This window comes from Dermacentor albipictus, chromosome 6 (assembly GCF_038994185.2).
Source record: "Dermacentor albipictus isolate Rhodes 1998 colony chromosome 6, USDA_Dalb.pri_finalv2, whole genome shotgun sequence".
In the NCBI taxonomy this organism is placed as follows: Eukaryota; Metazoa; Arthropoda; class Arachnida; order Ixodida; family Ixodidae; genus Dermacentor; species Dermacentor albipictus.
In genome coordinates this window covers 74,917,701-74,929,825 of record NC_091826.1, presented here as the reverse complement: position 1 = coordinate 74,929,825, position 12,125 = coordinate 74,917,701, and the positions used below count along the sequence as shown (strand labels likewise).

At 47.4% G+C, this 12,125-nt stretch overlaps 1 protein-coding gene across 2 annotated transcripts in view; it reads left to right on the top strand.

The window, feature by feature from the left end:
• The window catches only part of LOC135897124 (calcium-activated chloride channel regulator 1-like), a 594,363-nt gene that overhangs the window by 436,409 nt on the left and 145,829 nt on the right, over positions 1–12,125 (top strand). For both annotated transcript variants that reach the window (XM_065425694.2, XM_065425692.2), the window contains exon 10: positions 8,073–8,300. In XM_065425694.2, the coding sequence (XP_065281766.2) occupies positions 8,073–8,300 (228 nt within the window). The remainder of the gene's footprint in view (positions 1–8,072; positions 8,301–12,125) is intronic.

Sequence of the window (12,125 nt, the reverse complement as noted above, 5' to 3'; positions counted from 1 at the left end):
CGAAATGAACAAGAAGAGACACGATAGCTAAGTAAGCCCGTGCACCCCCAAATTTCATGAAGTGCAAGTCCTGAAAAGGAACCACAATAGGCTAACTTGGGAGATTCTTGGTGCATTTGAGATAAGTAAAACAGGAGCGCAATGTGTAAGCACACCGTCAGTCGCTCTGAAAAGTAAGGAGGTCACCATTTTGAGACAGCCTCAGACAGATAAGAGATATGGCAACGAAATAAATAAGAGTGGTAATTTCAATTAAGAAATCAGTTGACAGTGCAGCTGCATCCTCATCTAGTCATCCGTTCTGTGTCCGTGTTCCTTAAGTTCTGCTGCTACAATCCTCGAATCATATATTCACCATACCAGTTGTGTTGTCATCTTCAGGCTTTGTTACGTGCATATGGCTTTTTATCAAAAAATGCAAATTGTCAAGAATCAAAAGGAAGTATCTAATTTTCACACATTATATGCTTATCATGCCGTGGCACTGGCGTTGGCACTAACAGTGTGTACTCAGATGCTAACAAGAAATAAGCAGCTGAATTTCTTGCAGATGCAGGGTGCTCACATCCCTCAGTAAAAGACTGTATGCTTTGCTTAATCTAGAAATATACCTCAGGATTTCTGCTGTTCAAACCAATACATTTTTGTCCACATGACAAAAATGAAGGGTGCCCGGAATTTGCGTTCGTGAGAACAGTACATTTAAGCGTGCCCACATTGATTACAAACACCTTCATAGCACACAAATAACTTTTGAAAAATACCCACTATACGTGAACGAGGCAGAAAGGGCTGGAACCAAAACTCGCCAGCAAAGCTTATGCACGGTTCACTTCAGAACATATGCATATTGAATGAAACGAATAATTATACGCCTAGCACCACTGCGACACATTGCACGTACAGATTACGCTTCGTAAAAGTAAGAACTGTAGCGCTCGAACGTTCTGTACGTGTTCGCGATCACCAATGCGCATCGCAGCCCGCAAAACAGCTCACACGAAGCAAGACACAAACAGCACTTTACGAATGACTGCGATGACACAACAAAGAAGCTCATCACTACACATCGTGTCATCACTTCTGAACAGTGCACAAACTTCAATCTTCGTATCGATGAAGCGCGCACGCACAACCCCTACGAACACCACATGCTGAGGAGGGCGATCGCAATCTTTTTATTTAGCCGCGTACCGAACTAGTGTCCTGCTTAGAATGCAGGTGTATGCGATGGCCTTAACGTTTGTAATGCACATGCAAAAAACGGAAAAACACACGAAATCGGCGGCTTCATTCCTTCCGACCATCACGTAAACACAACACACATCCGTCTGTTTCCTTTGGCGATCGCACGGACTGAAGATGTCAGGAAGAGTACAGCTGCTTGTTGCATTGGACAAATAGCTTTGCAGCTGCTGAATAGCTCTTGCAATGATCACAATAAACCACACAAAAAACAAACTGCCGCTGCAGCCTAGCGGTCTAGGCCTCGCGTTCCGCTTCGCTTCGAACCAGCGCCTTGTTTATGCGGTCGCCGCACGGAGGCGAAAGTTCACGACCGCCCGTCGTGACGTCACGTCGGCCATTACTGGCGAACCGCTCGTTTGCGGTGCGGCGTGCGGCCATGGGCAGTTTGAGCGTAAATCGGCCCTTAATCTCCCAAAGTAGCGCGATTCACTTCCCTCTTCCTCCGCTCGGCGCGGCCTCGACGGTGGCGCCGCCGGTGGTGGGCCTGCCGTAGCAGACGACGGCAACACGCTACGGGAAGAAATCCGCGGAAAAGGTTGTTCGAGTTCTCCGGAGCAGTTTTTTTTTCAATACAGACGTTGCTTCATCAGTCGGCAACTGGCCTTAAACATGTCGTGTTGGAATTGTGGAAGAAATAGAGAAAAGGACTATTATTCAAGGCGTCTTTAAGGCGTAAAGTGCGCGCACGTTGACAGTTCGTGTTGCTGAAACACGGCGCAAGCACGCGGTGTGCTCAAACACGCGCGTAATTACCAAAGTTTCATGTTTTGACAGCGTGAAAGTATGTGTACGTGGTTTCGTAGGTTCATTTACGTACCTCCAGGATACTTTTGTTCGGCCGGCGCGTGAGAGATTCCTACTGTCTGCGGTGAGCGATGCCTGGCAACAGGGCCGCTTTTTTCATTGCGGGGTGTGTGCTTTGGCAATCGTGACGATAGACTGTTTTTTTTTTACAAGTACTGCTCCAGGAGGGCACATGTAACGACTAACGGAGGCCCATGAAGAGCACGTGACATTACAATAAAGCAGGCGGCGCAGGGAGTGTTCGCATACAAAAATGGGCTTATACTCCCTTGGCATGCACAGGATTCGGCGAGCCTTATGCAGCCATGGTTCTAGCTTTGGTGCCCCCTTGCAGCTTTGGTGCCCTGGAGGCGACGTCGATAGTACGAAATAATGGCACGTTGTTACAACTAGTAAATAAAATATATTGAAGAAATACAATCGCGCTGAGGCACCAACTTCTAAAGCAGCACTGGCACGCCCAAGCGAGAATTATGAAACGCCAACGAGGAATTTACCGGCCGACGTACGACTCCACGATCAAAGTGCACGTTAAACCTCCCCTGGCGACCTAGATAATGTTAACCGGAGCCATGCACTACGACCTCCATCAGAGCTTTAGTCGCTTCGGGACGTTAAAAACGTTAATGGCCACAAACCCAATTAATCCATGCGGGCGTACATTCGAAGCTAAAAGACTGCCTCCATAAATCATAGTGAGCCTTGCAAAAGCATCGAGAATGTGCTAACTTCTGGTGGAGCTGTCGCTTCTATGTCACAGGCCAGCTGCAGATGCGTGCACCTTCTCTACAAGACGAAACTACATGAAACAAAGAGAGCACATTCGAAAAAAAGTCAACTTCAACGCGCTAAAACCACGCAGAGCATGAACACATACACTTTTTTGAAGCGGAAGGTGTCAACTAGGCTCAAAAGAAGATGTGAGGAGTCGTGCACTTACTTCGCGAAGCCGTGCGTTCTTTGCCCCTTCCTCGAAGTCAACCCGCCCGATCCTGTGAATCCACACTTTTCTTTTTGCGTTGCGCCCGCGGAATGGCAAAGCAAAAAGCTTTTTGCCCTCGCTGTGTCTGTTGCGGCAACCGAAGGCGCAGCAGCATGGCATCGCAATTAAGTTCTCGGCCTGACACATGCTATTACGCTAACGCACTCCGTCAGTGTGCCTGCCGTACTTTCTTCGCGCAGGCTCAACAATGGAGGTCCGAGCACGCTAGCAAGAAAAAATATACAAAAGCGCGGCGCCTGCTCCGCTCTAGAAAGAAAAAATATACAAAAGCGCGGCGCCCGCTTCCACGTGACCCAGATTGGCCAATGGGGGAGCGGAGGAGGCTGGGTAGACAGGTGTGGAAGAGGAAGCGCCAGGGTGAGCGAGGTGGCGGCAAGATCTATGAATGGCGCTACTTTTGAAAAATTGAGGGGTTTTACTCGCGCTAAGCTCCCTCTAATATAATTTTCAATGTAGCGACATCTGCCGCGCGCGTGACCTAGGAAGTTCCTGTAGCAGACGGCGCCCACGCTAAATCGCGGCGCCGCGGAATTCGTGAGGTGAAAAAATATCTGCATACTCGTGGAAATAAGACCTACTGGTGTCTGACTGCGGCGAAAAACGAAAGAAGGACCCGAACTGCTAAATTTAGTCCTCTAATTTCAAATGAACGCTCCAAGAAAAACGCTCAAGAAAGCGTAATGAGGGCTTGATCGCCTCGATTCCGCATGTTTACATTTCGTTCATTTGCGCTCAATCACTGCACGAGCCTTGGTGATTGCTTGCGATTAATCCCGTTTGCTCTGTGAATTATTTTGCTTGTAAGTGTGCTGCCTACTCATAGCGGTTGGTTTGAACGAAGAAGTATAAAAATGAAGGCTGACAGTCGCTTGGACCGAGAAACTTTTGACGTAACGTCGCTCAAACGTGCGACTCTCTAAGCGCGCGACCCTCACGGCAACTAAACAACATCCTGTGTGTGTGGAAACGAGTGCGCCAACGGCCTTCTTGCCGCCGAATGTGATTACACGATGACTGCTGTGTCTTGTGGTTCAATGCTGCGAGCCAGTGCAACTGTCGCGACATGATGAAGCGGCGGTATGGATCGTGTCAGCGTGTCTCCTCGATCGTGTTGGGGCTGCCAGCGCGATCTGATCTCGCGGCACACTAATATCAAGCGCAGTGTGTACGCGTCTGTGAATGTGGTTGACTGTTCTCGTGAGCCGTACGACGTCGCCACGTAAACTCGAATCATGACGCGCATTGTTGTGTTTATCCCTTTTCACCTCCGCGCACCGCTAAAGCCCCGTAAGAATTAGAGGGCCCTTATACGAAACGCACGCGGATTGGCCCAGCTATTACTGCACTGGTTTTGCTGGCAATCCGTGTATCGCTTGTGGCGTTTTTCTTATGTTAATTTGCAGTTGTGTGTTTTTCATCAGTAAAATGCCATTGACGATTACTGAAACATCTTCGAGTGTAAGGGAAACTTAATTGGAAGGAACGAGCTCGTAGCTGCATGTAATGTACTTTGATATACTGTATTACGCTTCATTATTTGATGGCCAGTAGCAGTGGCTATGCAGTATTCGTTTTTAAAAGCAAAGTAATGCAGGCACTTAGGAATATATTTATTCACATATGCAATGCACAAAATACGATTAGGACATTGGAAATGACATTTTTTACATATTGAGAGTCGGAAGTGAGAGTTGGAAATGACTTTTTGGACATGTTGTAAAGCGCAGTTAACAACGCGCGCACAAACACAGGAAAGTGTAAAAGTAGGTAATGGTAAGTAAGTAGGTAGGTAAAGTAGGCACGTAATGCAATGCGGATATTTGTCAGCAAGTTAATGCGGTTCTGCCCCACTATTTACTTGCATGCTAGGTCATACTCCACTCGCTAAGTCAAAGGGCTCGTAATGCACTAAATTCCGTAATCTCCACAAACTTCGGCCAACATTCATGCACGCGAGTGGAATACTATCACCGCTCGACACACGCACGTGTATACTTTCTGTCACACCTTTGTATCGTTGTATGTTACTTGCCTCGCATGCTGTTACCGACGGTTCAAAGTCCGTCCGTCCAATACTGTGTAACCATACTTTTCGTCTGGTTATGTTCTGGTTGCCGCGCGCGATGCAAAATAACTTCTCGCCATCCTTCGTCCGGTTTCGGCACCCAACCGAACAGCAACAAGGCATTTCGGCCCTCCCGTAACGAAATTATCGTAGCGATGTGCACAGCACAACAGGCTCAACGCGTGCACTTCGCCCGGCGCGCAGGAACTTTCATGGCAGCAAAGGGGCAGAGCAAGGTCACATGTCACCGATCAGCCTATCGCAGGCGTTGTCGGCTGGATCAAAGCCTGTCGGTACTTTTAAATTATTGAGGGACTTTACCTCGCGCCGTGCATCAGCGCCGCTCTTCTTCGACAAGCGTTTACGAAGTGACGAGGAGCTCATGTTGGCGCCGTTGCTACGCCCGAGCAGTGTAGGCGGCGCGGCGGTCGAGGAGGGAGCATGATAGAGAGGAAAAACGAGGAGGAGTGAAAGCGGAGGAGGAGCGTGTTGCTACTTTACTAAGTTTTAGGGCGGATTTATGTTCGAGCCGCCCATCGACGCAAGCCGCACCGCACGCTTGCGGTCGCGCAAAAAATTGCACGTATCCAGCACTTGTGCACAAATTACCATTCACACTGTGTGCACAGTCTATACCTTACACATTGTAAACCGAAATTTGTGCACAAGTGTTTGATACGGGCAATCTTTCGCGCGACCGCAAGCGTGCGGTGCGGCTTGCGGCGATGGGCGGCTCGGAGCGTAAATCGGCCCTAAGGGGTTTTACAGCCACCGGTGCGGCCGAGTTTCCTAAGCCGGGCTATGCTTCGCTTAAAATGTTCGAAAAAAAGCTTTTACGCTCACCGCTACACAGCACTCGCTCATATTTCGCAGAAAGACCGCATTTCAGAACATACATCATTCAATGCAACTCTTGGCACAATTATTTGCATGGTATATTACAAAACAAACGCAAAGTTGCCTTCATTCGTGGGGATACAAGCTGCTGCCGTAACGGCTCAAGAACTTGCATTGACGCTTGCCGGCAGCTGAAAGAAACTGCTGTTCGGAGAGGGTTGCCGCGCGTGTTCTAGAAGAACGGGCAATATGCGGGAACCCTCCTTGACCAGCTGGTTTCTGGAACTGCCGGCAGGCGTCGAGACAAGTTTGTTTGCGCCATCGTGAACGCAGTTTTGATCCCTATTAACGAAGGTATATTGGCATTAAAAAAGAACGCCAGGCAATTAACTGCTCCTGTGGTTACACTGAACGACGCTGATTCCAAAATGTGGTCTTTCAGCGGAATTCGAGCAAGAACAGTACGGCGGCAAGCGCACAATTTCTTTCGATCATTTTAAAACAAATATGCACGTCCATGCATAAGTACTTTTATTTGCTGTTTCTACAACACGTTTATTTTGCTATTTCTGGGTATGCACTGTCCCACATGTAGTAACGACCCAAGAAGCTTAAGCCTACTTATAAACCCATTATCTGACTGTACAATACGTGTAGCAATCTGGCAGAGGTGATGACATACTGTGGTGTTACCTTGCCAGATGAAAGTGGCGAAAACGCTTTAGCACGTGCAGCGAAGTTACAAGGTAAAAAAAAAAGAGGCGAAGGAACAAAATGTACTCAATTGGTATACAAACCAGGTACCCAGATTCACGGCATAAATTACTCAACCTTATTCCCATGTTTGAATGTGTATTGTTTGTGACAAGAACATATATATAGATTCGTGTACCTTTATTTTACTTGCATTGTATCTCGGTTGATTGTAAATGAGTTTCCAGTGCATAGAATGTGGAGTAGGTTTTGTCAAACAACGTCCAGTGATAGTAGAGGCGTAACTTCATGCAAGTGTCAGATGTAGATATTTTGTGGCTGTATTTCGTTTGTGTTTGTGAGTGCACTCTTCCACGATTGTTGTGATCAGCTGCTGGTCTATACACCCCGGCAGAGGGCTCAGGGTGGCTCTCAAGCTGCAACAACGCAGCTTTTTGCCTTGCGTCCTCTCTCCTTTGTTGCTGATGTAACCTTGAGAGAGTTATTTAAACAAATCGTGTATTGTGTATAAATGTGAGATATTACCGCAGCGCTAACAGAACGACTGATTGCGATGGTTCCTTTAATTGTAATAATAACCACGGACTGCAATCTGTTTAGAATTCTGAACATTATGCAAGTGAGCCCTGCATCATGGTTCAACTTTCAAAGCTGTGTAGACTCTTGTTTACTTGCTTGTAGCGAGGTTGAATGGCTGTGTCACGAGATCGTCTTCCTGTCTTCCTGTCCGCGAGGACTGTGGTCCGTGAGGAAATATATTGTCTAAATTAAAAGACAAAACTTCGATTTCACACGCGAAAACCACCATGTGATTATTAGGCACACTGTATTGGCGAATAGGGGATCAATTTTGCCCAGCTGGGGTAACTTTTCGTGCATCCAGATAAGCCCATTGTGGCCGGGGTTGAATCAGCGACCTCAAGCTTACCAGCTCAACGCCGTAACCACTGGGCTGAAACACCAAGTGGCAAATTAAATATAAAGCGTTTGCTGTCCTCGCAACCCAGGAATTTTTACGACTAACACTAGAAAAATCTACAAATAGTAATTGGAGGGTGCCGCACATAGCAAGCTTGCAGTCAGAATGCCAGCAAACGCGTGAAAATGATGCCATTCTAGGCGTAGCGTAGCAGATCACAAAGGCCGAATGCCCAAGTGAGGTCCCCTGAGCGCTCTTTTCAGCGCCTCTGTCAGTTGTAGACAAGGCCAATAGCTTATTGTGAATGATCCAAATGTAACAATATGTAGTAATCCGGTGACTTGTCCCGGTTTCCTGTTCTTTTTGACACACCGGTACCATGGTGACACCACACACAACAAAGTTGAAAGTTATTTTTCTCGTATTCCGAGAGTACTGCATATTCTTCACAATGTCTGCTCCTCATGTCTTCCATATTGCAGGACTACCAGCGACTAGAAACAGTAAAAGAGGCCGTTGACCGCTTCCTGTGGTGTTTACGCGACAACATAGTCACTCTCGCTATCGTCACGTTCAGCACTACCGCGGAGGTGCGTCACCCCATGGTTGTTGTGAATGAAACAACTCTAAAAGGCTTTCAAGATGTTGTGAGGGAACTGCAGCCATCTGGCTATACCTGCATTGGGTGTGCTCTGAAACTCTCTTTGGAGGTAAGCACTCACGCAAGCTTTTACTACCTACGCCTAGAAAATAAAATCGCAAAAGCGGCGTTTCAGAAATGAGCCACACACAAGCACGTGCGCATGCGTGCGTTTTACTGGTGCACAAAGATATAAAGTCAGCAGTGACGTCAAGGGAAAACGTAGCGGGGAATTGTTTTATTTCAAAGGCATAAATGAGGAATAAACTATAAATTCTGTTTTCTTACGTGTAAATACTATGATATGAGTAACATACGAGCGAAGTAGGGGAGTGCGGATTAGCTTATATAAGGTGTGGTTGTTTACCGTTCACCCAGTGCACAGTACAGCGGTGTTGCATTTCACCCTCATGGGAGTGCGGCTGCCACTGCCGGAGTTTCGCCCCGCACCTTCAGGCTTAGCAATTAGCAGTAAAGGGGCCCTATAACGTAAAACTATTCCAATATGTTTCTATTCCAATTTCTTGACGTCAAGTTTGCGTAACCACCGACGCAAGCACCGGGCGGTCACCCATAGGGTTGTCTGAACAGACCAATCAAACGCTCTCCTCGTTCATAGGAGGTCCCTATTGTTTGCTTGAAAAACGAATAACATTGCCTACACTGAGCGGCTTGTTGTATCTGATTGGCTGACAAGAGGCGAGGAGAACGCTCAAGTGGAGAGGGATTCACTAGGGCAGAGCCAGTGCACTTAAAACCGATAACCGGATGAAGAGGGTGGTGCCGGCGTCTGCGATTGGTCGGCTTTCCCTTGCTTAGCTTGTGGTGGCTGGTTGAAAATCGCGGCGGCATGCAACGGAAGCTTAAGAATGACGCTAAAATTGACCCTCAGCAAAGAAGAGTTGGCAGAATGAGGTAGTAAACGTGTCGAAAGGGCTTAAAAACGTTACACGGTCACGCAAGAAGTTTTATTATACGCAAACACACCCATGCTCTCAGGCAGGTGCGAGTAGCCAGCGTATCAGCGATCGGCGGCAGCTATCTTTTATTCCTTTCGGAACGGGGCAGCCTGCGGCTATTCCGAAAAAAATTCAGTTTTTTTCGGCGTATTAATGCATCTTTATCGCGTACACGTCACTTTGACGCGGTGAGTTCGTGCGGTTTTTTGACGTGGGTGCAGCCCGAAAACTTTTCACCAATAGCCGAGGGCTAATGGCGAAAAGGGGTCGAATCAGAAATAACGGTTTTTTTTTCTGTCAAATAATGCATAATCAGTGTGCACACATCATATCAGATGGGGAGCTATTGAGGTTTTTGTAACGTCGCGTGACAGACAGGTGAAATGGGGAGTGGTCGAAAAAAGTTTTTGACCAATCGCGGAGGGGTGATAGCAGAATTGGAATAGAAAAGTTTGGAATAGTTTTACGTTATAGCGCCCAAGGATACAAGAGGGGAAAAAAACTAATGGGTGCATACGACACAAATACTCTCTAAAAAATTCACCGCTGATCACGATACTCCCTAACGAGAATTTTGATAGGGCTGTTTAGGTGTTTTGTATACTCGATATATTATGCCAAAGAAATTGAGTCTGATCGACAGGGTCCTCTCGTCGGCGGCGCTAGGCCTTTTCTCGGGCAGCTCGTTTAGCACAGCGGCAGACGAAGCATTTCCGCCGCCTGGGTCGATCACTGATAAGAAAGAAAGCGTGAACATGGGAACACGCGGACCGCATTCTCTAGTGGCGGCGGCGCAGTGGGTCGAGAGCCCACGCCAGCGTTTTGTATCGGTGGACGCGTTCGCCGTTTGCCTGGTCCCGCCGTCCAGCACGTCTCATATGTGCCACTCCGCTTTTCTTCTCACGCAATGGCCCGTCTTCTCCTCCACCTTCCGCCTCGCGCTCCCTTACCTCTCCCCGTCTTTCGCGCCCCGCTGCGCTCCGCTTTCGGTCTTACATCCTTCGCAGTGCTCATTAGCTCTAACGCCGAGGACGCTGACGTTTAACGCAGGAACGGGCGCCGAAGAGCGCCGCTTTAAAATCGAGTCGAGAAAGGAGGCACCATCCCGCTCCATCAAAGGAGGAACCATCCTCCTTCAGCCTGGCGATTTGCTCCTTCAAACACACCTAACATGTCGCGCCCCCTTGCGACAATCACAAGGTGAGAAATGTTTCTCCCTTGCGTGCGTATCGTGCATCGCCGCCACCGGTGACCCGAACATTGGCTACAATAACTTCTTTTCGACGGAAAGTAATGCTAAGTAGCATATCATCATCAGCAGCAGCAGCCTGGTTACGCCCACTGCACGGCAAAGGCCTCTCCCATACTTCTCCAACTGCCCCGGTTATGTACTAATTATGGCCATGTTATCTTTGTAAACTTCCTAATCTCATCCGCCCACCTAACTTACTGCCGCCCCCTGTTACGCTTGCCTTCTCTTGGAATCCAGTCCGTAACCCTCGATGACCATCGGTTATCTTCCCTCCCCATTACATGTCCTGCCCATGCCCATTTCGTTTTCTTGATTTCACCTAAGACATAATTAACTCCCGTTTGTTCCATCACCCTATCTCCTCTTGCCCTTAAAGTTACACCCATCATTCTTCTTTCCATGGTTCGTTGAGTCGTCCTCAATTTAAATAGAACCCTTTTCATAAGCCTACAGGTTTCTGCCCCGTACGCGAGTACTGGTAAGACACAGCGGTTATTTCATTTTTTCTTGGAGGATAATAGCAACCTGCTATTAATCATCTCAGAATGCCTGCCAAACGCACCTCAGCTCATTCTTACTCTTCTGATTATTTCAGTCTCATGATCCGGATCCGCGGTCACTACCTGCCCTGAGCAGATGTATTCGCTTACCACTTCCAGTATCTCGCTACCTATCGTAAACTGCTGCTCACCTCCAATACTGTTAAACATTACTTTAGTTCTCTGCAGATAAATTTTTAGACCCACCCTTCTGCTGTGCCTCTCCACGTCAGTGAGCATGCATTGCAATTAGTCCCCTGAGTTACTAAGCAAGACAATATCGTCAGCGAATCGCATGTTACTAAGGTATTCTCCATGAACTCTAATCCTCAAATATTCCCACTCCAGGTTTCTGAATACCTCCTGTAAACGCGCTGTGAATAGCATTGGAGAGACCGCCTATCCCTACAGGACGCCTTTCTTTATTGGGATTTTGTTGCTTTCTGTATGGAGTACTACGGTGGCTGTGGAGCCGCTATAGATATCTTTCAATATTTTTGCATACGGCTTGTCTACACCTCGATTCCGTAATGCCTCCATGACTGCTGAGGGTTCGACTGAATCAAACGCTTTCTCGTAATCAATGAAAGCTATATATAAGGGTTGGTTATATTCCGCACATTTCCCTATCACCTGATTGATAGTGCGAATACGGTCTATTGTTGAGTAGCCTTTACGGAATCCTGCGTGGTCCTGTGGTAGACAGAAGTTTAAGGTGTTCCTGATTCTATTTGCGATTACTTTAGTAAATTCTTTGTGGGCGACGGACAGTAAGCTCATCGGTCTATAATTTTTCAGGTCTTTGGCGTCACCTTTCTTATGGATTAGGTTTATGTTGGCATTCTTCTAAGATTCCGGTATGCTCGAGGTCATGAGGCATTGCGTATACAGGGTGGCCAGTTTTTCTAGAACAATCTGCCCACCATCCTTCAACAAGTCTGCTGTTACCTGATCCCCCCCAGCTGCCTTCCCCCTTTGCATAATTCTCAAGGCTTTCTTTACTTCTTCCGGGGTACCTTGTGGGATTTCAACTTCCTCTAGAATATTATATCTTCTATTATTGTGGTGGGTGCCACCATTACTGTACAAATCTCTAAAGAACTCCTAAGCCACTTGAACTATCTCATCCATGATAGTAATGATAT